This window comes from Vipera berus (assembly GCF_964194415.1).
Source record: "Vipera berus genome assembly, chromosome: 1".
Classification (NCBI taxonomy): Eukaryota; Metazoa; Chordata; class Lepidosauria; order Squamata; family Viperidae; genus Vipera; species Vipera berus.
The window spans coordinates 354,737,990-354,764,821 of record NC_138202.1 but is presented as its reverse complement, the minus strand read 5'-3'; the positions used below and the strand labels follow the sequence as shown (position 1 = coordinate 354,764,821).

At 44.3% G+C, this 26,832-nt stretch overlaps 1 protein-coding gene across 3 annotated transcripts in view; it reads left to right on the top strand.

Moving 5' to 3' along the window:
- Positions 1-18,832, top strand: part of USP32 (ubiquitin specific peptidase 32) — a 210,668-nt gene extending 191,836 nt beyond the window's left edge. For all 3 annotated transcript variants that reach the window (XM_081346563.1, XM_081346562.1, XM_081346561.1), the window contains exons 30-34: positions 1,357-1,548; positions 3,373-3,670; positions 8,798-9,225; positions 12,457-12,549; positions 14,350-18,832. In XM_081346563.1, coding sequence (XP_081202689.1) covers positions 1,357-1,548; positions 3,373-3,670; positions 8,798-9,225; positions 12,457-12,549; positions 14,350-14,523 — 1,185 coding nt within the window. In that variant the 3' untranslated portion in view covers positions 14,524-18,832. The remainder of the gene's footprint in view (positions 1-1,356; positions 1,549-3,372; positions 3,671-8,797; positions 9,226-12,456; positions 12,550-14,349) is intronic.
- The last annotated feature ends 8,000 nt before the right edge of the window (positions 18,833-26,832 follow it).

The following is a 26,832-nucleotide window of genomic DNA, read 5'->3' as shown; positions in this document are numbered from 1 at the left end:
GATGGACGGGGTGGCTCAGTGGGTTAGGATGCTGAGCTTGTCGATCAGAAGGTCGGCAGTTTGGCGGGTCGAATCCCGAGTGCCGCGTAGCAGAGTGAGCGCCTGTTACTTGTCCCAGCTTCTGCCAACCTAGCAGTTCGAAAGCACGTAAAAATGCAAGAAGAAAAATAGGGACCACTCCAGTGGGAAGGTAACAGCGCTCCGTGCGCCTTTGGCGTCTAGTCACGCCGGCCACATGACCACGGAGACGTCCTCGGACAAGCGCTGGCTCTTCGGCTTTGAAACGGAGATGAGCACCGGCCCCTAGAAATGACTAGCACACACGTGCAGGGGAACCTTTACCTTTACCTTTAATGGATGGAACCTGGCTGGAACTGCTAGATATATCCTGAGAGATTCTGTCTCGTGTCTCTCCAACTTGGCAACTTTATGACTTGTGGACTTCAACTCTCAGAATTCCTCAGCCAGCGTGGAATTAAGGAGATTCTCAGTCATCCAGGTCATGGTTGTCCCAAAGGTGCTTTTTCAGGTGGCAACTGGACTTTCTTTATTTTTCCTTTCGAGACGTTTCGCTTCTCCTCCAAGAAGCTTCTTCAGCTCTGACTGGATGGTGGGGAATGCGAGGATTTATACTCCTTGCGGACAGCTGGTCATTTGCGTTCCTTTTAGAGAGTCGTTGAGGCCACCTGGAGGTGTGTCTATGTCCTCAGGGTCACCTGAGTGGTGCAAATGGGTGTGGATCCATCTTGGAACTGCTGAAAGGACCGTGTTGCAGACAGGAGATGGACGATGTCGTATCCCTCCCCTTCTTTTGAGAGAGGGCTGTTCAGTTTGGACATAGACGACCTCTTTGACCTCCTCTTTCAAACCAGTGGTCCTCTCTGTCCAAAGTCCAATATTTTGGGCTTTGCACAACTCAGGTGACCCTGAGGTCACAGATAAACCACCAGGTGGCCTCAGCGACCCGCTAAAAGGACGCAAAGGACCAGCTGTCTGCAAGGAGTATAAAAATCCTTCCATTCCCCCACCATCCCGGTCAGAGCCGAAGAAGCTTCTTGGGTGAGAAAGGTCTTCGTAAGAAAAACAAGGAAGTCCAGTTGCCTGGTGAAAAAGCACCCGTGCGACACACCGTGTAAAGTTGCCAAAGTTGGGGGGGAATCTCTGAAACGAGGTTCTCCTCACCAAGGGCCCCTGTGGAGCGTGAATGGCTGGAGAATCTCTTCCTTGAAAGGGACTTGGAGGATTCTGCCTGTGAAGTAAAAAGGGAGGGCTGGGGGCTTTTCCCACAGAGGGAAGCCCCTCCGGAAAGCTCCCCCCCCCTTTCTCACCCTTCCTCGGTTTCCTTCCCGTCTTCAGATCGCAGAGGAGCACCGGAGCGTGGAGCAGAGCCAGCGTGCTCAGGCCGAGCCCATCAACCTGGACAGCTGCTTGCGGGCCTTCACGGGCGAGGAGGAGCTGGGGGAAGACGAAATGTACTACTGCTCCAAGTGCAGGACCCACTGCCTGGCCACCAAGAAGCTGGACCTCTGGAGGCTTCCCCCAATCCTGGTAGGCCGGCCGGTTGTCTCTCTTCTGCCTTCAGCCAGGCCCAGCCGAGAAGGTTTCTGACAAGGCCTGTCCTTCCTCTTCCCTTTTCCCTTTTCCTTTCCTACATTTCCCTTCCCTTCCTTTCCTTTCCTACATTTCCCTTCCCTTCCTTTCCTTTCCTACATTTTCCTTTTCCCTTCCCTTCTTACATTTCCCTTCTCTTCCTTTCCTACATTTTCTTTTCCTTTTCCCTTCCCTTTTCCCTTCCCTTCCTACATTTCCCTTCCCTTCCTTTCCTACATTTTCTTTTCCTTTTCCTTCCTTTTCCCTTCCCTTTTCCCTTCCCTTCCTACATTTCCCTTCCCTTCCTTTCCTACATTTTCCTTTTCCTTCCTACATTTCCCTTCCCTTCCTTTCCTACATTTTCCTTTTCCTTCCTACATTTCCCTTCCCTTCCTTTCCTACATTTTCCTTTTCCTTCCTACATTTCCCTTCCCTTCCTTTCCTACATTTTCCTTTTCCTTCCTACATTTCCCTTCCCTTCCTTTCCTACATTTTCCTTTTCCTTTTTCCTTCCTACATTTCCCTTCCCTTCCTTTCCTACATTTTCCTTTTCCTTTTCCTTTTCCTTCCTACATTTCCCTTCTCTTCCTTTCCTACATTTTCTTTTCCTTACTTTTCCTTTTCCCTTTCCCTTTCCTTCCTTTTCCCTTCTCTTTTCCCTTTCCTTCCTACATTTCCCTTCCCTTCCTTTCCTACATTTACTTTTCCTTTTCCCTTCCCCTCCTACATTTTCCTTTTCTTTCCTCTCCTCTCCTCTCCTCTCCTCTCCCCTCCCCTCCCCTCCCCTCCCCTCCCCTCCCCTCCCTTCCCTTCCCTTCCCTCCCTTCCTCCCTCCCTCCCTCCCTCCCTCCCTCCCTCCCTTCCTTCCTTCCTTCCTTCCTTCCTTGGATGTAGGATCCACAGATTATATCATTTATGACTGTACTAAAGACTGCCCATTACAGTTGTAAAATAAGTTGTCATGTGACCAACCCAATTTTGTGTTCCTTTTCATGGCAGTCGTTAAATGAATTCCGCCACTATTAAGCAAACCCACTGTTTGCTATGGGGTATTTTTGCTGAAAAGCGGAAGGGCATGCCAGTTTTGGGCAAAAACATAAACTCTGATAATGTGACAGCTGATTGCCGCAAAGGAGCTGCAATAGTTAGAATGCAGCATTGCAGGCTAACTCTGCCCACCGCCAGGAGTTCGATCCTGACCAGCTCAAGGTTGACTCAGCCTTCCATCCTTCCATGGTCAGTAAAATGAGGACCCAGATTGTTGGGGGCCATATGCAAATAATGCTGACATTGTAAACCACCCCAAAAATGTTGTAAACTCTGATTGCTATTGCTATAGAAAAGACCTGCAAATGTAGGCTGATTGCTGAGTGCATGAAATGCAGTCACAGGAACCAGGTTGTAAGAATGTTTTTTTGGGGGGAGGGGGGGTGTCTGTCATAACTTTGAATGGTCACTAAGCAATCAATTGTAATTCAGGAACTAGCTGTAGTGCCAAAAGGGCCTAGCAAACCTCTAAACTAGAGGTGTCCAACTTTGGCAATTCTACAACATGTGGACTTCCACTCCTAGAATTCTGGGAAATGAAGTCCGCAAGGCTTAAAGTTGCCAAGGATGGACATCTCTGCCATAGATGCCAGACATGTTGGCTGGCTAGGGGATTATGGGAATTGAAGTCCACAAGGCTTATAATTGCCACGGTTGGACTACCCCTGCCCTAAACGGAAGGCATTTGAGCAAGGAAGCCCTCAGCTGACTGCCCTCTTGCTTGTCTTGCTCCAGATCATTCACTTAAAGCGCTTCCAGTTTGTCAACGGCCGCTGGATAAAATCCCAAAAAATCGTCAAGTTTCCTCGGGAGAGCTTTGACCCAAGTGCCTTCCTCATGCCACGAGATCCGAGCTGCTGGCCGCAAAAGCTGCCGACACCGCAGGCTGACGATCCCACGGAGCTGCTGACTCTGCCGGAGGAGTCTCGGAAGGCGGAGCAGCGGGGCGGCACTGTGGCCGGGGAGGGTGACGTCCTCCTCACCCGGAGCCCTTCCTCCCTCAACACTTCGGGCAACTTAAATAATGTTAGAGGTAGGCGACTAAGGTCTTCTCCCACAGGGCGCTACATAAGAGTTGCTTGGACCCCACGGGGAAGGGATCTACAAGAAGTCCTCAACTTATGACCATTTCTTTTTTTTTTATTGAAAAGTTTTAACATACAGTTTATCTTTAACAGTCCCCCCTCCCCCCTCCCTCCCTCCCTACCCCTCCCCCCCTCCCCCCCGACTTCCCAGAGCTAAATACAAGGTATAGAAAAAAAACCCAATCATAAACAACCATATGCTAACAACCATAAACTCTAAAATCCATCACTCTCTAGCTTATACAGGATAATACAAACCTTAATGATATTAAATATATATAGAAAAAAAAAAGGAAATAAAGAAAGAAAAAGCGAAGGAAGACTTATTCAAATGCTACATGAAACTTCTTAACCCTATATTTGTTCTGGATGTAAGGTAAAGGTAAAGGTAAAGGTTCCCCCGCACATGCGTGCTAGTCGTTTCCGACTCTAGGGGTCGGTGCTCATCTCTGTTACAAAGCCGAAGAGCCAGCGCTTGTCCGAGGACGTCTCCGTGGTCATGTGGCCGGCATGACTAGACGCCAAAGGCGCACGGAACGCTGTTACCTTCCCACCGTAGTGGTCCCTATTTTTCTACTTGCATTTTTACGTGCTTTCAAACTGCTAGGTGGGCAGAAGCTGGGACGAGTAACAGGCGCTCAATCTGCTACGCGGCACTCGGGATTCGACCCGCCAAACTGCCGACCTTCTGATCGACAAGCTCAGCGTCCTAACCCACTCAGCCACCGCGTCCCTTTTGTTCTGGATGTACTCAACCCATTTTCTCCATTCTATAATATAACGTTCTTGCGAACGTTATATTATGACCATTTCTATTGCTCAACCAGGCAGTCGTTAAATGAGTCATGCCCAATTTTACAATCTTTTTTTTGTTACGGTTGCTAAACGAATTGCTGCCGTTAAGTGAACCAGATGGTCATTAAGTGAATCCCGCTTCCGTCTTTTGCTTGTCACCAGCTGGCTGGGAAGGACACATGACATCCCCCCCAGCAAGCTGCAACTGTTGTTAATACATGCTGGTTGCCAGGTGCCAGATTTTTGATCACCCGACTGTGGGGAATGCTATGACAGGCGTAAGTACGAGGACTGGGCTGTAAGCCATTTGTTTTAGAGCCACTGTAGCTTCAAATGGTTGCTAAATGAATTGTCGTGATGCAAGGACTACCTGCATCCCAACTCTTGAAGCCAACTGACAGCAGAACTGCAAAAGTCGGGCGTGAGTTACATCTCTGCATGAGTTATAGCAGTGATGGCGAACCTTTCAGACCGAGTGCCCAAACTGCAACCCAAAACCCACTTATGTATCGCCAGGTGCCAGGTGGGTGTGGCCCACTGGGTGGGCGTGGCTGTGGTGGTCCTGGCAGACTGGGTGGGTGTGGTCACCTCAATGTTGCTCATGGGGAGGGACAGCTGTGGGGGGGTGGGCAGGGTTGGGGGAGATCCAGGGGGTCTCTGGGGCGGTAGACAGGAGGCTCGTCATGCGGGGTGAAGCGAGGCAGGGCAGGGGTACCATTGCCACGGGGCAAGGCAAGGGCTGGGGCGGCTGCTGCCTGACACCATCGGGCCCCCCACACACAGAGGCCAGCAAGCACATGGGGGCCGACGGTGTCCATCAGCAGCCACAGCTCGCTGGCCCCTCAACCTGGGGCTCCGCAGCCCATCACCAGCAGTTCAAAGAAGCAGCCTCTGAGTTGGATGGCCGGCCAACAGCTGAGGAGGTGATGCAGTGGGTCGTGTCTGGGAAAAGGAGAGCATGAGAGGCCAGGAGGGATGGGATGGGGGGGCTGGGGGGGGAGAGAAACCAGCCATGCCGGGATGCATGTTGTGATTCAGTGTCAGCCTGTGCTTCCAGCAGTTGAGTCCGATGAATCGGAGGAGGAGGAGGAGGGGTTTGGAAAGTCTTTGGTGTCGGAGGTAGGCTCTGATGCACTGCAGGACTCTCAACCTGGCCCCTCCAGTCATGTTCCTCATGAGGCTCAGCTGTGTGAGTACGAGGTGTCGGACTCAGAGGAGTCACAGCTGAATCTGTTCAGGGATTCTAGAAGCAGAAGGCAATCCAGCAGAGCAGAGAAAATCAATGAGGCAACTCAGTGAGAGGAGGAGAAGGCAGTGAGAAGCCAAGCCTTGGGACTGATAATAAAAGGGGAAAGTGTGGGCGGGGCTGGTTGCTGAAGGCAACCGTTTGGAGACATTCTAACAGAATCCTGGTCTGTTCTTGATACTTCTGTTTAACTCTTGTTTGTTGACTCTTGTTTGATATTTTGATTCATTTGTTGAAGGAAATATTCTGTTGCTTTTTTGTTTGAACTGTCAATAAATCTGGGTTGGGTTTTTCCAGCCTATTGACTGTAAAAAGGAAAAAGGGGTTGTCCCTGACACACAAACAGGGCCGGTCATAGGCTGAAACAGAACAATGCATCCGGCCATGTGGGACCTCAGCGAGTTAGCAGGCGGTTGGTTGAAGAGGGACAGTTGCCATCTCCAGGGCATGGTGCGCATGCCCACAGAGAGGGCTCTTGAGTGCTGCCTCTGGCACGCGTGCCATAGGTTCACCACCACTGAATTATAGCTTTGGTTGCCTGGCCCACCCACTCTGAAAGTACAACTTTTGGAGGAAACTGACGTTCCTTTGTGAAAGCAAAGGGCCTTTCCCTAAGTTGAAAGGAGCCACACAATCTCCAAACATCCCACTGAAGCGACCCCGAGGAGACTGCTTTGTGCTCGTGGAGGGATTGAGGAGAGCACTCAGCAAACCGATTCCTGTCCATCCACCCATCAATCCATCCACATCAGCCCCGCTAAGTAGGTCAACAGTTTACTTAGAAACTGCAGGACAACAATTCCACAGGAAAAAGCTAAAACTGCTTTTACGGAGATTAGCTCTAATAACAGAATCGTGAAGATCTGAAGGTGCTCCCCCTTATACACCAGTGAATTAGGAAGGTGTCTGTCCGAACGAATTCCACAAGTTATCTGGACATCCTGGACTTAAAAAATGTTTCAACTCGTTTTTCTTATGCAACTCATCTGACAAGATCTTCTTCTTTACTCCCTCCCTCCCTCCCTACCGACTAACTAACCTATCTAATCTATCTGATAAACCCCACTTTTCCTCTGGGCACTCAAGATAATCTACAAGAGAGCCAGTTTGGCCTAGTGCAGGGGTAGGCAACCTTGGCTCTTTTATGACTCGTGGACTTCAACTCCCAGAATTCCTGAGCCAGCCATGCTGTGGGGAAAGGGAAAGGTTTCCAAGCTGAGCCATGCCGGCTCAGGAATTCTGGGAGTTGAAGTCCACGAGTCATAAAAGAGGCGAGCTTGCCTACCCCTGGCCTAGTGGTTAAGGCACCAGCTAGAAACCCGGAGACCCTAAGTTCTAATTCCACCTTTGCCATGAAAGCCAGCTGGGTGATTTTGGACCAGTCACCAGGAGAAGGTGAGTTCTAGTCCCGCCTTAGGCCTGGAAGCCAGCTGGGTGACCTTGGGCCAGTCACTTGCCCTCAATCCAACCCACCTCACAGGGATCATGTTGTGAGGAAAATAGGAGGAATATATGTTGGAGATGTTTGCAGCTTGGAGTTATTTCTAAAAATAATAAAGGCTGGGTACAAAAATATCTCCAACTATTTCTTTTTCTCTATAACAACCCTGCGAGGTAGCTTGAGATAAGAGAAAGCAACCAGCCTGACTGGGTTTTTTTTTGCAAAGTAGCCCAAGTCTTAACTAATAAGAAGTTGTTGTTGCTTGTTATCAAGGCGAGGAGGATTGATTTATTTCAGTGTTTCTCAGCCTTGGCCAATTTCTGAGGTGTGGACTTCAACTCCCAGAATTTCCCAGCTAGCACGGCTGGTTGAGGAATTCTGGGAGTTGATGTCCACACCACTTAAACGTAGTCAAGGTTGGAACACTGATTCATCTGCAAAGCACTCCCCCATCTTGTTAGAATCCACTTCAGCCCACATCTTAAGAAAGAAGGAGACAAGTTTTTCCAAGCAGCAACTTTTACTAAGAAATAGGAGATACCAGGCATAATAGACAGGATCGGAGGAATCCCCTCACAGATCGATATTTTTAAAGTGTCCGCAAGCAAACCCCACCCCACAGTTCATTCGGTCAGTTCCGGATAAGCCAAGCTCCGTGCGATAAGCCCATCGTGGGAGAGGAGAGATCACAGCAGGATCATTTCCACCCCTCTCACATTTCATCCGGAGAAGCACACCAGATTCCGGAGGGTTTCATTCTTCCCTTTTCCACCCCCTTTCCTAGTTGCCCATAAGATAAGAGGGAATGCTTAGCAAGAAAGCAATGGATTAGATTGTGATGGATAGCAGGCAGGCAGAATAAACAAAGGTTACATTTAAGGGAGGAAGTGAAAGCCATAACGCTCCATGCCTGTTCCCTCTCCCCCTTGGGAATGGCAGAATCCAGGGGGAGAGGTGTTCTGTTCCAGCCTACGACCGGCCCCTGTTTGAATGTCAGGGACAACCCCTTTTTATAGTCAACAGGCTGGAAAAACCCAACCAAATTTATTTACAAAGAAATCAAAAGTTCAAACAAGAGTTAAACCAAAAGTTCAAACAAGAGTTAAACAGGAATAACAGACCAGGACTCTAGCAGAAGATCTTCAAACGGTTGCCTTCAGCAACCAGCACCTCCCAAACCTTCCCCTTTTATCAGCAGTCCCAAGGCGTGGCTTCTCATTACCTTCTCCTCCTCTCACCGAGTTGCCTCATTGCCTTTCTCTGTTCTGCTCTGCTGGACTGCCTCCTTCTCCTAGCGTCCCTGAATAGATCCAGCTGTGAATCATCTACGTCCAATACCTTGTGCTCACAAGGCTGAGTCTGATGAGGAACATGACGGGAGGGGCCAGGCTGAGAGTCCTGCAGTGCATCAGAGCCTCCCTTTGACACCAAAGGCTCTCCAAACCCCTCCTCCTCCTCTTCAGAATCATCAGACTCAGCTGCCGGTATCACAGGCTGACGCTGAATCACAAAAAGAGGAGATTTGGGGTTAGCTCAGAGGAGATTGTTAGAAATGAAGTATCAATGGATTCTGACACATCTCTTTCTTTCCAGCATCACCGTCCTCCACGAGGAAATGCATATCCAGCTCTTCGACAGGTAAAAACCTTAGTCCCACCAGTAGCCCCAGGACTACAGGCAGAAGTAAAGGGCGCCTTCGGCTCCCCCAGCTATGTAAAAACAAACTGTCGAGCAGTAAAGAAAACCTGGACACAAGTCGCGAGAACGGTACCCAGCCAGATCCAAAGGCCACGCTTGACTCCCCGGGAAGGGAGCAGCAGAATTTGGGGGACGGTTCCGGCGAACCAGTGGCCGCTCAGGACAATGAGGGGCAGCTGACCAACGGATACCTTTGCAAGCTGAGCTCCCCCAGCAACCACAGTCTCAACGGTTCACTGGAAGCCCACCGGGAAGAGGAACTGGTGGATGACAAAAGAGGAGAAATCTGTATTAATCCCATTTACAACTTATATGCAATTTCGGTAAGTGTCAAGGAAACAATTGCCATCTGGGTGAAGCCTCGGATCAGTTGTTTTTTTTTCCCCAGCTCAGATTTAGGCCGAGCCATTACATGAAAGACCCAAATGTGTTATCAGAGGGGGTGCACTTAAAGCACCCCAAAAGGAAGAGTAGAGGGTCCAGCAGTTTCTATCCAGATTTAGTCATCATAATTATTTCTATTCAGCCGATCAGGATACAAGGAATGGGTTTTCTGTCCAGTTTTGCAATTAGTCAGTCTGCCCTTTCTGTATGATTAACGGTGTAGTATTTCTTAAACTTGGCGATTTTAAAGATCTGTGAGACTTTTAAGATGAATGGAATGGAATGGAATGGAATGGAATGGAATGGAATGGAATGGAATGGAATAGAATAGAATAGAATAGAATAGAATAGAATAATGAACGAAAGGAATGGAATGGAACAGAACAGAACAGAATAGAATAATGAAAGAATGGAATAGAATGGAATAGAATAGAATAGAACAGAACAGGGATAGGGATAGGATAGGATAGGATAGGATAGGATAGGATAGGATAGGATAGGATAGGATAGGATAGGATAGGATAGAAATTAGAATAGAATAGAATAATAGAATAGAATAGAATAGAATAGAATAGAATATAAGAATAGAATAGAATAGAATAGAATAGAATAGAATAGAATAGAATAGAACAGGGATAGGATAGGATAGGATAGAAATTAGAATAGAATAGAATAGAATAGAATAGAATAGAATAGAATAGAATAGAATAGAATAGAATAGAATAGAATAGAATAGAATAGAATAGAATAGAATAATAGAATAGAATAGAATAGAATAGAATAGAATAGAATAGAATAGAATAGAATAGAATAGAATAACAGAGTTGGAAGGGACCTTGGAGGCCTTCTAGTCCAACCCCCTGCTCAGGCAGGAGAACCTATACCATTTCAGACAGATGGTTGTCCAATCTCTCCTTAAAGTTGAAGTGTTTACATCTTAAAGTCTCCAGGGTTGAAAAGCACTCCTGACACAGAAAACATTGCACGGTAAGTCTGTGTGCTTCTCTTCCTGAAAACAAGGCCTTGCCTTCACTCCCTTGACAAACCTCAGACTACAGAAAGTCCTCGCCTTAAGACCACAACCGAGCCCAACATTTCCATTGCTAAGCAAGAGGACTGTGAAGCGAGTTGCGCTTCATTTTGCGACCTTTTTGCCACAGTGGTTCTGCACACCACTGCCATTGGTAAGTGACTCACGCGGTCGTTAAGCTAACCTGGCTTCCCCCATTGACTTTGCTTGTCGGAAGCCATCTGGGAAGGTTACGAATGGTGAGCACGTGAGCCCTGGGACAGTGCATAAGTAGGTGCCAGTTGGCAAGCGTCCAGATTTTAATCATGTGGCCATGGGGATGCTGCCACGGCCGTAAGTGTGAAAAATGGTCACAAGTCACTTTTTCAGTGCCGTGGTAACTTCGGATGGCCACTGAATGAATGGTTGTAAGTCGAGGTCTACCTGTGTTCCCTTGAAGGAAAAGAAATCCATACCATCGCCCTCTTGGATTTTTACTTCCCTCACTAATAATAATAATAATAATAATAATAATAATAATAATAATAATAATAATAATAATAATAATAATAATAATAATAATAATAATATAAAATAGAGTTGGAAGGGACTTTGGAGATCTTCTAGTCCAACCCCCTGCTCAGGCAGGAAACCCTATACCAGGCTGGCCATTGCACGCACACACATGCGCGCACTCACCCCCACTCACGCCAGCGCCCGTGGAACTGTTCATGAATGCATGCGGGGATGGTGGCGGCTAGTGCCTATGCGCTTGCACAAACGGGGCTGCTGGCGCACATGGGTTGCACGGCCCACTTGCGCATGTGCACGGGCTAGCAGCGGCGGATAGCACCCGCACACCTATGCAGAGGCCACTAGTGCCCTGCCAGGTGTGCACGGCCCCATTTCTGCACGCACCTGGCACGTGCACGCAGATTTCCCAGCTACTGCCTTTCCCTCCAGACCACCAGCATGAAAAGGATGGTGACCTCTGCCCTAGACCGTTTCAGACAAATGGCCGCCCGGTCTCCTTTTAAAAACTTCCAGTGTTGGAGCATCCACAGCTTCTGGAGGCAGGTCTTTTTCAGATCTTCTCAGCTGCTGGAAGACCATCTCCTCAGGCGCTCTTAGTCATCAAGGCCATTCTTTGCCTGCCGGTCAGCAGGTTGGTCGAAGGCTGCTGGGTCTTGAGGAACTTTTGAAATGCATAAAAGTGAGAAGACGCAAGGTTTGTGGAGATTCTCCCATCATCCAAGTCGTGTTTGTCCCAAAGATAACTTTCCAAAAGGCAACTGGACTTTCTTCCTCCTTCCGTTATATATTCATGATGGACAGTATTTAATATTTATTTGTTATGTGATGTAGGGGTGTGGGTCTATACATATGTTGCATATAGTACAGTTAGGTGTGTGTCATATATGTGTTTGAGAGCGGGCAACTAAAGTTCATTTTTGATGTGTGCCGTTGTGCCCACAGTAAAAAAAAATGACAATAAAGGTTATCTATTTTGGGTTGTCGTTTTTTTTTCTTGGATTCGTTTCACTTCTCGTCCAAGAACTGAAGCAGCTTCTTGGATCAGAAGCGAAATGTTTTCAAAGACAAAAAAAAAGCAACAACCCAAGAAAGTCCAGTTGCCTTTGGGGAAAAACACCTTGGAGATGATACAGTCCTCGGCTTACGACAGTTCATTTAGTAACTGTTCAAAGTCACAATGGCACCGGGAAAAAGGGACTTACGACCATCTTTCACTTTTACGACCACGGCAGCAACCCCACGGTCACAGGATCCAAATTCAGATGCTTGGCAACCGTCTCGTCTTTATGACGGTTGCAGTGTTCCGAGGTCACGTGTTCACCTGACAAGCGAGAAGTCAATGGGAAAGCCAGATTCACTTAACCACCGTGTTTTCAACTTAACAACTGCAACTGTGACAAGGGAACTCGTAAAGTGAGGCAAAATTCACCGAACAGACGTCTCGCTTAAGCAACAGACATCTGGGGCTCAGTTGGGGTTGTAAGTTGAGGACTATCCGTACAGCCTTCTAAAATGGTGCCTCCCGTCGCACCGGGTTAATTCCCCCCTCCCTTTGGCAGAAAGGAAAAGATGGAGGACTTGAATCAATGGATAACCTTGCTGTCTTTTCCGCTCTCTTCTCTTCCAGTGCCATTCAGGAATTATGGGAGGAGGCCACTACGTCACCTATGCCAAAAACCCAAACGACAAATGGTATTGTTACAACGACAGCAGCTGTAAGGTAAACCACTTGGCTGGCTTACGGGGAAGAACAGAACAGGCCTGACGGGAGCTTCCACTACACAGGAAATTAGCCACCAAAATTTGAGGACGTTGGGTGCTAAGACGATTTACTTTGGCCCACCTGTGGAACAGCAGCCTGTTTCTGGGTGCCAGTCAAGTTGTCGGTCTCAGGAGAACTTGAGGTGGATGAGGCTCTCTTCCAGTTGCGTTGTTCCATCGTGAAAGTTGGGGGTGGCCCCTTGTGGACTTGAGACATGTTGGTCTAGATCAGGGGTGTCAAACTCAATTTCATTGAGGGCCGCATCAGCATTGCGGTTACCCTCAGGGGGCTGGGTGGGTATGGCCAGGGTGGGCGTGGCCTACTGGGTGGGCGTGGCTAGAGTGGGTGTGGCCTACTGGGTGGGAATGGCCAGCTCTACCTCATTCGCATCAAGGGTGCCTATGGGGGCCTGGGCAGGAGTGGGACAGATCTGGGGGTCTCTGGCAGAAGGAGGGTCTCTGGGCCAGGGCCAAGGCAGTGGGGGCCGTTCCCTCACTGTTTCCAGGATGGCTTCGCGGGCCACATGAAACCACTTCGCGGGCCGCATCCGCCTTGTGTTTGACATGTCTAGATCAGGGGTGGGGAACCAGGGCCCAGAATTCCTAAGCCAGCACGGCTCAGCTTGGAAACTCTCCCTTTCCCCTCAGCATGGCTGGCTCAGGAATTCTGGGAGTTGAAGTCCACAAGTCATAAAAGAGCCAAGATTCCCCACCCCTGCTCTAGGCTCATGGATAGATACAGGGGTGGGGAACCTTGGCTCTTTTATGACTTGTGGACTTCAACTCCCAGAATTCCTGGCTCAGCTTGGAAACTCTCCCTTTCCCCTCAGCATGGCTGGCTCAGGAATTTTGGGAGTTGAAGTCCACAAGTCATAAAAGAGCCAAGGTTCCCTGCCTCTGTACTTAAGGTAATTTTGTTGCTCCTTTAGGATATTCCAGACCTCTTAGCTGGGTCTGGGCATTCTTCCAGGGGATGTATCAGTGTTATTATTCTGCATCCTGCCTTTTCCCAAGGTTTCCAACAGGATTTGTTTATTTGTTTGTTTATATCCCACCTTTATTATTTTTTTTACAAATAACGCAAAGTGATGAACATGTCCAACTCATCTTCCTCCTCCTATTTTCCCCACAACAACCACCCTGTGAGGTGAGTTGGGCTGAGAGAGAGAGACTGATCAAAGTCACCCAGCTGGCTTTCATACTTAAGGTGGAACTAGAACTCACTGTCTCCTGGTGATTGGCCCACAGTCACCCAACTGGCTTTCATGCCTAAGGCGGGACTAGAACTCATAGTCTCCTGGTGATTGGCCCAGAGTCACCCAGCTGGCTTTCACGCTTAAGGCGGGACTAGAACTCACCGTCTCCTGGTGATTGGCCCAAAGTCACCCAGCCGGCTTTCATGCCTAAGGGAGGACTAGAACTTACTGTCTCCTGGTCATCGGCCCAAAATCACCCAGCTGACTTTCATGTCTAAGGTTGGAGTAGAACGCATAGTATCCCAGTTTCTAGCCGGGTGCCCTAACTAATAGACTAAAGTTGCTAATTCCTGCAGCGTCCTTATAATAAGATGCTATTCCATCCTCCCTGATGCCAAACAGTCTCCAGTAGTATTAGGACAAGAGTTTCAACAGTTCTCAGAATTTTGTTAAATTTTAAATTTTGGAGTAATATTGTATTACTTCGAGGACTGTTCCCTAATGACCCCCTCTCCTTCTCCTCCTCCTCTTCCTCCTCCTCCTCCTCCTCCTCCATCATTCAGGAATTGCATACCGACGAAATTGACACAGATTCTGCCTACATCCTTTTCTACGAACAGCAAGGAGTGGACTATGCACAATTTTTGCCCAAGATCGAGGGCAAGAATATGGCGGATACCAGTAGCATGGATGAAGATTTTGAGTCTGATTACAAAAAGTACTGTGTCTTGCAATGAGCAAAACGGGTTTGTAAAGGTTGGTCCGAGGCAATTGCACCACCAGGCTGGCAAGAAAAGAAAAAAAGAAAGAAAGGAAATACGGTTTTAACTGAGCAGAAGAGCTAGGTGTAGTTTTTATTTTATTTTATTTTATTTTATTTTTATTTTCCTCCTGTGACCTGAAAGCACAACTAAAGAAAACAAACGAACACACAAACAAACAAAAAACGGGGGGAGAAAGAGAAACCCTAATTAAAACATTCGCTTTGCTTTCCCATCTCTTGCTCCATGCCCAGAGGGTTGGGGGAAACGCCCATTTCGTTGATTGGTTTTACTTTGCCTTCAGCCTTTAAACTGGCTTGACCTCAGCAAACCAGGACTTAGATGCATTTAAAGTTTTAGGCAATCCAGTTCAGAGCCAGGATAGCCGTAGTCCGTTCTTTCCTTTTACCAATTTGCTCTTAAGAGACATCTGAAGTGAGTTGGGGTTGGGGAAAGAAATAACATTCTCTTCCGATTTCCGACGATCAACTTGTAGTGTTGTCTGACAACATGAAATTTCTACCTCCTTTTTCTGAAGTTGTAGTCCCATTTCCGCGAGGAGAAGAGGCATCCACGAGACGGCAGGCACAAGCTGCAGAAAAGCCCCCCCCCCAAACTTCCCCTGTTTAACCTGCTGTTCACTTTCTCAGTGGATGTATTCATTAGCGTCCCTTTCCGTCGCCTTGAGAATAAAGTTTCCTATTTTTTTTTGACCTTGTGGAATTGTTCCAACCCTTTTGGCTTTCAGAGAAAATTCAGAGCAGCTTCCAGCAGCCTTTCGGTCCTAAAAATGGCTGAAAAACTGGAAGCTGAGACAGTTCCAGGCTGTTGCTGGAAGCAGTGAGTGGGGTAATTATTTTGTATTCATCTCCACTTTGGATGGATTGGGATGTTCTAGGAACCAAGTGTTTCTCTGTTCACTAGAGGGTATTGGGCGTAAGAAATCTGCCCTGGTTCTGAAAATATTTTCTCTTTGTGGTTACGCAGTCTCCTCATCTTACGACCTTTGTTCAAAAGAAACTAGCTCCTGATTTTTTAGTGTATTGGTCATTGTTGAGACTGGGATAATGAAAACAGGAATCTATTCCCCCATTCAGTGCAACCCAATGCAACTCAACCCAATCCAACCTAATGCAATTCAACCCAATGCAACCCAACTCATCTCAAAGCAACTTAACCCAACCCAGCGCATCTCAACCCAATCCAACCTAATGCAACTCAACCCAAACCAGTGCAACTCAACCCAATCCTACCTAACGCAACTCAACCCAACCCAATGCATCTCAACCCAATCCAACCTAATGCAACTCAACCCAATCCAACCTAATGCAACTCAGCCCAATCCAACCCAACCCAACTCAAAGCAACTTAACCGAATACAACCCAATGCAACTCAACCCAATCCAACCTAATGCAATTCAAACCAGCCTTTAAACCCCAAAGACAACAGAACCTGGTTGAGTGTTTGAGCCGACAGTGTATCAGTGATGGCTGATGTGAAATGTGTACCCAAAGCAGAGTTATACTCAAGGCTGTCCCTGAAGTAGGGTAGTGGTCAAAAAGTTCAAGATGGTGTTGGTGACTGATCCAAGCCCTACCCTTTTTTTTCTTACTTCTATGATATGTATGCAAGAGATGGGGCTTCAGAACGGCAGGGGCAGCCGCCATCTTGGTTTTTTGGACCCCGCCAAGTAGCTTGAGATGGAGATGGAGTGCAAGATCAACGGCCCCCTCCTTCAACACTTCTAACACCAATCCTACATTTGTGGCAGACCTTTTGAAGGGTCTTCCTTGATTGGAGGGAGGGCTAGTCATGATTGTTTTTATTTGCACTTTAAAAATAATAATAAAAACACACCAGAGTTCATTTTAAGTGCTTTTGGGATAGCTGTGTGTATGCCTGGGGGCGTGTCCTTCCCATTCATTTTCTTTCAAAAAGCAGAATAACATGTCTGAATGATGCCACCCAATTGGCTGTGCTTTTGATCTTCCAACATTGTCTCCAGAAACAATATTTATACTTCAAACCCACTTTAGGCAGGTTGTGGGGGGGGGGTTTGAAGCGGGGGGGAGTATCCTTTACTTTAACCATTTCTTGATGGAGATTCCCCTTCCATTTTGATAAATCTTGTAGGTCAGCCAGAGTCAGAGTCAGTGAGATGGGTGGCTGCATAAATTTAATAATAAAATGAAGGAAGGAATTAAATTGGTGGCCATTTCCATCTTCCTGAATGGAAATGGATTGAGAGAGGAGGATAACGAGGGAGCCGCAGCGGTGTTCCCGTTTTCAGTCGAGCTCTGTTGTCGAGAGTTTGATGGAAAATCCTTCCTAAATCGGCATTTTACTAAGCCAGGCCCTAAATCAGACCCCCTTTATTCCTCACCAGTCCCAATCAGATGATTAAATAAGGTTAGGATAAATCAACATTTCTTCATCAACGCAGCCTGTTAGTGATACAGTGAGATTTTAAAAGAGCAGCAAAGGTGAGTTTTGTCACTAATTGGGAGATCTAGAGTGGGATCATGCTGCCAAAATTTTGGGAAGAAGGATCTAGTTGAACAAGTGACTTCTCTGTGCAAAATAAAATCTTTCATACAGCAGAGAGAAGTCAATAAGCAATTTGCCTCCTCACAAGCTCGATTTCTTATCTATGTGCAGGGTTTTCATTCTGCCTTCTTGAAGAGGAACACACACTTATCAGCTCAGCCCTGCACTGTTGTTTGAACCGGTCCTATCAACCCTTCCCTTAGTGAGAACCCAATAAAAATTCAGATTATTTCTTTTAGCTAATTTCCCTGCAGTTCTTCCCTCATTCCCCCGCGCACCCCAAGCCAAATCACTTAGCTTTTGTCTGCATCAGGCTGTCTTCTTCCAACTGCAGAGTTTATAGAAGACCTTTTAAAACTCCCCTTTTTTTCCCCCTAGTACCATTTCCTGGTAGTTCCAGGGCATTGTGGCTTCATTCCGCTAACCTCCTGTTAGAAAGGTGGATTAGGTCTCTTTTTAGGGAGTTTGGTAAATATAGACAGAAGAGAAGGATTGCAGGGTTAGGTAGACGTTTACATTTTAGCCTGTGCTTTGGCAGGCTAATAGAACGGTCTTTACCTCTCAGCCACTTGAAGCTGGGTGGACTTCAACTCCCAGAATTCCTCAGCCAGCCATGCTGGCTGGGGAATTCTGGGACTTGAAGTCCACCCAGCTTCAAGTGGCCGAGGCTGAGATACACTGCTGGAGAACACAACAGCTGACAGTTGTTCAATCTTTTGATCGCTTTGAAACACCCAACTATTTGTGTCCGAGCAACTCAGCCGTGCACTGAAGATCTTACCCACCCGAGTGACGTGGATCCATCATCCAGTGGTTGCCGAATGGGGCACCTTGTCACTCCCATTAGTGCGTGCACGGGTATGAATGTTGCAGATGGGGGTCACTTCAAACCCAGGTTTTCTGCTTTTAAGAAGGGCAGAAGGTCGCGGCAGACCCCAAGGAGAAAAAAAGGCCTAGTGTCTCTCAGCTTGTCCTGCAGAAACAGGCCACCATAATCTCCTGTAAGCTCCCATAATCCCCGACTGTGCGGATGAGGCCTTCAGGAAAGTACAGTCCAGAGTAGCTACTGAAAACCAATCTCAGTTGTGTGATTAATAGTGCAACGTTCCCCTTTTGCCAAAAAAAAAAAGCCAGCATCTTGTTGAAGATGTGATGTCCCTAGTGGGGTAGCCAAATCCTGGAGGTGGGGAGAGATGTTAAACGACGCATTATCCCCTATGTCCATTTTCTTGACCTCTCTTGAGCATGGAGAAAATCCCTACTTTAAAAATGGGAGGGGACGTCAACCTCTTATCTATCTCTGAAGATTCTTCCGCTCACCTCTTCCTCTCTTCCTTTTTTTCCGAAGGGGTTTGGTTTTAAGTCCCAACACAGCATGATCAACTTGCGTCGTCTTTAAACCTGCCATGCTTTGTTACATCGGTTGTAATGATTAATTTCTTTTTAAGAAAAAAGGTTAAATTAATTCCTAAATTTAATAGGAAAAAAACACTTTTAAGTTAACTGTTTAACTATATTCGCTCTGTAAATTATTGTATAAAACCTATTGACAATGCACTGAATTTAGAAAGACCGTGTACATAAGTACTGTGTAAATAATTTAAAGGAAAAAAAAAGTATTAATGTATTGGGATATGAACTGTATTAAAAAAAAAGTCCAAGTAACTGTATATGGAGTGAACTTGTCTATCTGTAAGTATATTATTCAAACAAATTAAATACTGTGGATGCAACTCACTCTGTCGACAGATTCATCATTGGAACAGTTGAGAGGACAGCTTCTCTAAAAATTAAATTATCACCATGAGGTGATGTTCCTCCTGGGTTATTCATTATTATCTTGTCATTCATTCAATTCATTCATTCATTCATTCATTCATTCATTCATTCATTCATTCATTCCATTTATATACAGGTAGTCCTTGCCTTATGAGCACAATTGAGCCCAAAATTTCTGTTGCTCACCAAGACAGTTGTTAAGTGAGTTGTGCCCCATTTTACGACCTTTCTCGCCACCACTGTTAAGTGAATCGCTGCAGCTGTTAAGTTCGCAACAGCGTTGTTCAGTGAATGTTGGCTTCCCCATTGGATTTTGCTTGTCAAGAGAGTCTCAAAGAGCCTTGGTGGAGCAGTGGGCTAATGCCTCCTTAAGTAACACCAGCTGCCTGCAATTAGTGCAGGTTCGCATCCCACCAGGCTCAAGGTTGACTCAGCCTTCCATCCTTCCGAGGTAGGTAAAATGAGGACCCAGATTGTTGGGGGCAATAAGCTGACTTTGTAATAATGCCGCTTGGGGGTGTGTGAAAGCCCTAATAAGCAGGCATATACATAGAATGAAGGCTACTGCTAAGCTTGTAAGCCGCCCTGAGTCTTCGGAGAAGGGCGGGATATAAATGGAATTAAAATAAAAAATAAATAAAATAAAAATGTGATCACGTGAGCCCGGGACACCGCAACCGTCATAAACATGAGCCAGTTGCCAAACGTCTGAATTTTGATCACGTGACCATGGGGATGCAGCAACGGTTGTTAAGTGTGAAAAAAATGGTCCTGAGTCAACTTTTTTCAGCGGCATTGTAACTTTCGCCACTAAAAAAATGGTTGTGTTATTTACTCTTTAAAAATAATAAAAACGTAGTGGAGTTCACCTTAAGTGCTTTTGGGATAGCAGTGTGTACGCCTGGGTGTGTGGTCTTTCCATTCGTTTTCTTTCCAAAAGCAAAATAACACGTCTGAATGATGACCGTTGGCGAGGGAGACGTGCCCGTTTTGCCACCCAACTGGCGGTGCTTTTGATCAGCCAACATCGTCCCCGGAAGAAACATTTTGAAATATTAAAACTGGTAGACATTGAAATGACAAAACAGCAACAGCAATAATAGTAATTAAAAACATAATACATTTTAACAAATAGTGGTCACAGGAGTAAAAGAATGAATGTACAGTACTTATTTCATTTATGAACTGTGCAGCCAATGGGTGGCAGCATTTACTTCCAAATTCTCCCCAACGTTTGTTGTTAGATTCATGACATCTCAGGTTTCACTCTCCTGTTTCTTTATTTCTGGAATCTTTTCTTTACAAACAAACAAAAAAATGGAAAATGATGTTGCACATTTACATTCACAGAGTAATTCTAGGTAAGATTTATTTTAGGTGATCTGTGATTTCCTAACTACTGTCCTGTACTAGCCAGAGAAGCCTAATCATGACATTTTCTAGTGTCATTGACAAAATCCATTTCATTTTGTAACGTAAATGGCAAAATCCACAACATTTTCAAACGTCATTGACAAAATCCATGTCATATTGTAATGTCATTGACAAAATCCATGTCATTTTCTAACATCATGGACAAAATCCATGTCATTTTGTAATGTAAATGGCAAAATCCATGACATTTTCTAATGTCATTGACAAAATCCATGTCATTTTCTAACATTGACAAAATCCATGACATTTTCTAATGTCATTGACAAAATCCATGTCATTTTGTAATGTAAATTTCAAAATCCACGACATTTTCTAACGTCATTGACAAAATCCATGTCATATTGTAACATAAATAACAAAATCCATGTCATTTTATAACGTCATGGGCAAAATCCATGACATTTTGTAACTTAATTGACAAAATAGAAGCAGTAGGAATTTGAAGGGAGCACGACCATTGAATGCGGGAGTTTGATTTTATGGATAACTTTAGTTGGATGTCATTAACCCTGGACTTAAAACCATAGATTCTGACACAATTTGAGCAATGAGAAATCGGATGCCGGGCTGAAGAACCTAACACAGCAATGGTGAACCTTTTGGGGTGTCTCCGTTAAAAATTTGGAAAATGCCTTGACTCTACTGGGGTGTCATTCCTCCTGGGACAAAAGAGAAACAATTTTTTATATATTCATTTATTTCTTGAACAAAATACAGTCCAAACGTGTGGTGCCAGGTACGATATAAAGAAATGTCACATAATTACAAGAATGAAATGCAGGTAGTCCTCCACTTAAAACAGCTCATTTAGTGATCATTCAAAGTTACGATGATGCTGGAAAAAGTGACATTTAACCGTTTTACACACTTACAACTGTTGGCAGCATCCCCATGGTCACGTGATCAAAATTCAAATGCTTCACAACCAACTCGTGACCGTTGCTAGTGTCCCTGGGGGTCATGTGATCACCTTTTGCAAACTTTACGACAAGCGAAGTCAACGGGGCAAGCCAGATTCGCTTAACAATTGTGTCCATAACTTAATGACTGCAGTGATACAGTGATCAACTGTGGCGAGAAAGCTCATAAATTGGGGCAAAACTCACTTAACAGATGTCTCACTTAGCAACAGAAATTTGGGGCCCAGTTGCGGTGGTCAGTTGAGAACTATGAGTAAAACAAGCTCATTTTAGAGGCCTCACAAGTACACAGTTTCTTGCGTAGTTTCTGGAGGGTAATGAGGCTGCATGAGACCATACCCCAGCCCAGTCTCACATGATTTTCAAAGGCTACACGAGAACACGGCTTTCTTGTCTAACTTCCGGAGGTTCTAGACCAGAGCCCCCTCCCCAACCTTTTGGGCACCAGGGATCGCTTCCGTGGAGGGAGGCTTTTCCGTGGACTGGAGGGGGCGTGGTTTTGTGTGCTGCCTGCATCCTGCAGATGGGGCTTTGCTTGTTTGTGCAGCCCAGTTGCTGGCATGTCGTGGAAGCGGTGCCGGTCCACGGACCACGGGTTGGGGTCCCCTATTCTAGAGGCTCAAACATCCTCTGAAAATCATGCAAGAGCTCCAAGATCCATTCTAACTTGGTTATTCCGTATTAGATAAAGAAATGTCCTTAAATTATGAGAATGAAATGCAAATAAAACAAACTCATTTACAAGAGAGCACAGCCCCCTGTGTGACTTCCAAAGGGTTCGGAGGCTGCGTGAGAGCAAACCTCATTCTCCCAGGGCAGGGGTGGGCAACCTCGGCTCTTTTATGACTCATGGACTTCAACTCCCAGAATTCCTGAGCCAGCCTGGCTCAGCATGGAAACCTCTCCCTTTCCCCTCAGCATGGCTGACTCAGGAATTCTGGGAGTTGAAGTCCACGAGTCATAAAAGAGCCAAGGTTGCCTACCTGTGTCCCAGGGTCTCTGCAGCCTCTGAAAATTGCACAAAAGGATGTCACATTCTCACATGATTTTCGGAGGCTGCACAACAGCACAGCCCTCTTGTTTGACTTCCTGAGTGTTCAGAGGCCCCACTAGAGCACACCAAAAACATCATGGCATGTTACCTTTGACATGTGTGTCATAGACTCACCATCACTGACCTAACAATAAAAGAATGCAAGAAGATTCCTTTAAGAAATTCTTTAAAATGAGGAATTGTAAACACTGCAAGGAGGGAATAGAATAGAATAGAATAGAATAGAATAGAATAGAATAGAATAGAATAGAATAGAATAGAATAGAATAGAATAGAATAGAATAGAATAGAATAGAATGGAATGGAATGGAATGGAATGGAATGGAATGGAATGGAGTGGAGTGGAGTGGAGTGGAGTGGAGTGGAGTGGAGTGGAGTGGAATAGAATATTAATAGAATAGAATAGAATAGAATAGAATAGAATAGAATAGAATAGAATAGAATAGAATAGAATAGAATAGGAATAGAATCTATTGAGAATAGAATATAGAATAGTAGAATATAGAATAGAATAGAACAGAACAGTACTAGAACAGAATAGAACAGAACAGAAGTAGAAAAGAACAGAACAGAACAGAACACAATACAATACAATACAATACAATACAATACAATACAATACAATACAATACAATACAATACAATACAATACAATACAATACAATACAATACAATACAATACAATAAAAGTTATTTGGCCAAGTGTGATTAGACCCACAAGGAATTTGTCTCCGGTGCAGAAGCTCTCAGATGCAAAGCAGCAGGGTAATCATCATCATCATCATCATCATATTGACCAAGTGACAAAATTAGTGGACCAGAGGAATGCTGTAGATATAATTTACTTGGTGAAAATGTAAACCTCGAGAAAAATATATATTATATATAGAAAGAGGGCCATATCACCAAAGAAGAGCCAGACATTCATCTGGAAACCATTTAAATCAGAGGTCTTCAAACTCGGCCCTTTTATGACTCATGGACTTCAACTCCCAGAATTCCTCAGCCAGTGTGCCTGGCTGAGGAATTCTGGGAGTTGAAGTCCATGAGTCATAAAAGGGCCGAGTTTGAAGACCCCTGATTTAAATAGTCCTGGCTCTGTGTCCACAACTGAGACCAGTATTCCTGTTGTTAAGCAAGTCAGTTGTTACGTCAATCACACCTGATCTTATGACCCTTTTGCCACCGTTCAGTGAATCACTGCAATTATTAAATGAATCACATGGTTGTTAAGTGAATCCAGCTTCCCCCGTTGATTTTGCTTGTTGGGAGGTCCCAAATGGCAATCCTATGACCCCAGGGCACTGCAACCACTGCAAATTCGTGCCAGTTGCCAAGCGTCCTAGTTTTGATCACACGACCGTGGGGATACTCTGGCGGTTGTAAGTGTGAGGACCATTCATAAGTCTCTTTCTTTCAGCGCCATCATAACTTCCGTCGCCCAACAAAGGGTTGCAAATTGAAGACTACTGGTGAGCGATGGAAGTCTGCAAAGGCTGCTAAAAGCATCAACCAAGCAAAGGTTTCCTCAGATGCCTTCAAAATAAAAGCAAGAGAAGAATCCGTAGGTAGATCTTGAGTGAGCCACAGAAATGCTAGCAGGGAAGAAAGGGAAGGAACAGCTGAATTCCTATTTTAGCCTAGGCTCTCAAATAAGGCACGTGTTCCACCCCATAATTAATTAAACCTAGCTGAAGAAACTTGAGCTTGAGAGAAACGCAGTCAAGGGGATTCCTTCTGATCTCAAATGAGTTCACATCTCCAGAGCCAGATAGGAGATTTTGTAGGAAGCATCTGTGCAAACAACTGCCCAGATTGCATCTAAATGTTAGAAGTGACTTTCTTAAGAGTAAAAAAACAAGGAGACCCACCGGGCAAACCACTGCTTCATGGAGCTTCATAGCAGGCTCTGTATTTTGCCATCCTAGGTAAGCATCCTACAGTAATGCTGATGATGTTCATAGGAAATAGGTGTCCATCAAAGACGTGGTACCCGTTTTCTCTCTTTAATGGGTTTTGCGACCCACCCCTGTATATAGGAGATGGCAAGAAGGTTAGAATATAAGAATATGCCATTTGCACCTCTATAACTGCCTGGTTTAGAACTGCAGCCAAACAAGACAGATGCAGACTTCAATGGATAGTTAGAACTGCAGAAAAAACAATTGCTACCAGCCTGTCTTCCATTGAGGAGCTGTACACTGCACGAGCAAGAAAGAGGGCTGTGAAAATATCTACAGACCTCTCTCATCCTGGACATAAACTATTTCAACTTCTTCCCTCAAGATGATGCTATAGGGCGGGGGTCTTCAAACTTGGCCCTTTTATGACTTATGGACTTCAACTCCCAGAATTCCTCAGCCAGGCACCTGGCTGAGGAATTCTGGGAGTTGAAGACCACAAGTCATAAAAGAGCCAAGTGTGAAGACCCCCTGCTTGTGGACCAACTCCCAGAATTCCTCAGCCAGGCATGCTGGCTGAGGAATTCTGGGAGTTGAAGTCCACAAGTCATAAAAGGGCCAAGTTTGAAGACCCTTGCTTGTGAACCAACTCCCAGAATTCCTCAGCCAGGCATGCTGGCTGAGGAATTCTGGGAGTTGAAGTCCATAAGTCATAAAAGGGCCAAGTTTGAAGACCCCTGCTATAGGGCATTACACACCAGAACGACAAGACATAAGGATAATTTTTTCCCCGTGCCGTCACTCTGCTTAACAACTAATTCTTACAACACTGTCAAAATACTAGTAAAGCTGTATTGCTATGATACTCCTCACCTTTCCTATTACTTGTCCTTATCTTCTTATGACCATAACTTTGCTACTTGTATCTTACAATTTATATTGGGGGTTTTTTGTACCCTAATATGATTTATGTTGTTTGCTTAGCTACTACTCTATGACTATCACTAAATGTTGCCTCTTATGATTTATGATGAAGTCTTGTATTTCACAATTGATGATGAATGTATTTTCATGTTTTATATGGTCATGATTATCACTATTACTTGTATGTACACTGAGAGCTTATGCACTGGAAACAAATTCCTTGTGTGTCCAACCCCACTTGGCCAGTAAAGCTTTCTATTCTATTCTATTCTATTCTATTCTATTCTATTCTATTCTATTCTATTCTATTCTATTCTATTCTATTCTATTCTATTCTATTCTATTCTATTCTATTCTATTCTATTCTACCTCATTCTATTCTATTCTATTCTATTCTATTCTATTCTATTCTATTCTATTCTATTCTATTCTATTCTATTCTATTCTATTCTATTCTATTCTATTCTATTCTATTCTATTCTCAAAGAATTCTATTCTATTCTATTCTATTCTATTCTATTCTATTCTATTCTATTCTATTCTATTCTATTCTATTCTATTCTATTCTATTCTATTCTATTCTCAATAAAGATTCTATTCTATTCTATTCTATTCTATTCTATTCTATTCTACTCTCAATAAAGATTCTATTCTATTCTCAATAAAAATTCTATTCTATTCTATTCTCAATAAAGATTCTATTCTATTCTATTCTATTCTATACTATACTATACTATACTATACTATACTATACTATACTATACTATACTATACTATACTATACTATACTATTCTCAATAAAGATTCTAATCTATTCCATTCTATTCTCAGTAAAGATTTCTATTCTATTCTATTCTATTCTATTCTATTCTATTCTATTCTATTCTATTCTATTCTATTCTATTCTATTCTATTCTCAATAAAGATTCTATTCTATTCTATTCTATTCTATTCTATTCTATTCTATTCTATTCTATTCTATTCTATTCTATTCTATTCTATTCTATTCTATTCTATTCTATTCTCAATAAAGATTCTATTCTATTCTATTCTATTCTATTCTATTCTATTCTATTCTATTCTATTCTATTCTATTCTATTCTATACTATACTATACTATACTATACTATACTATACTATACTATACTATACTATACTATACTATACTATACTATACTATAAATCAATGTGCTAAGCACATTGATTTGTGCTTAGATTGTAAGCTGCCCTGAGTCTTCGGAGAAGGGCGGGATATAAATCGGATTAAAAAACACACTATACTATACATACTATACTATACTATACTATACTATACTATACTATACTATACTATACTATACTATACTATTCTCAATAAAGATTCTAATCTATTCCATTCTATTCTCAGTAAAGATTTCTATTCTATTCTATTCTATTCTATTCTATTCTATTCTATTCTATTCTATTCTATTCTATTCTATTCTATTCTATTCTATTCTATTCTCAATAAAGATTCTATTCTATTCTATTTTATTCTATTCTATTCTATACTATACTATACTATTCTCAATAAAGATTCTATTCTATTCTATTCTATTCTATTCTATTCTATTCTATTCTATTCTATTCTATTCTATTCTATTCTATTCTATTCTATTCTATTCTATTCTATACTATACTATACTATACTATACTATACTATACTATACTATAAATCAATGTGCTAAGCACATTGATTTGTGCTTA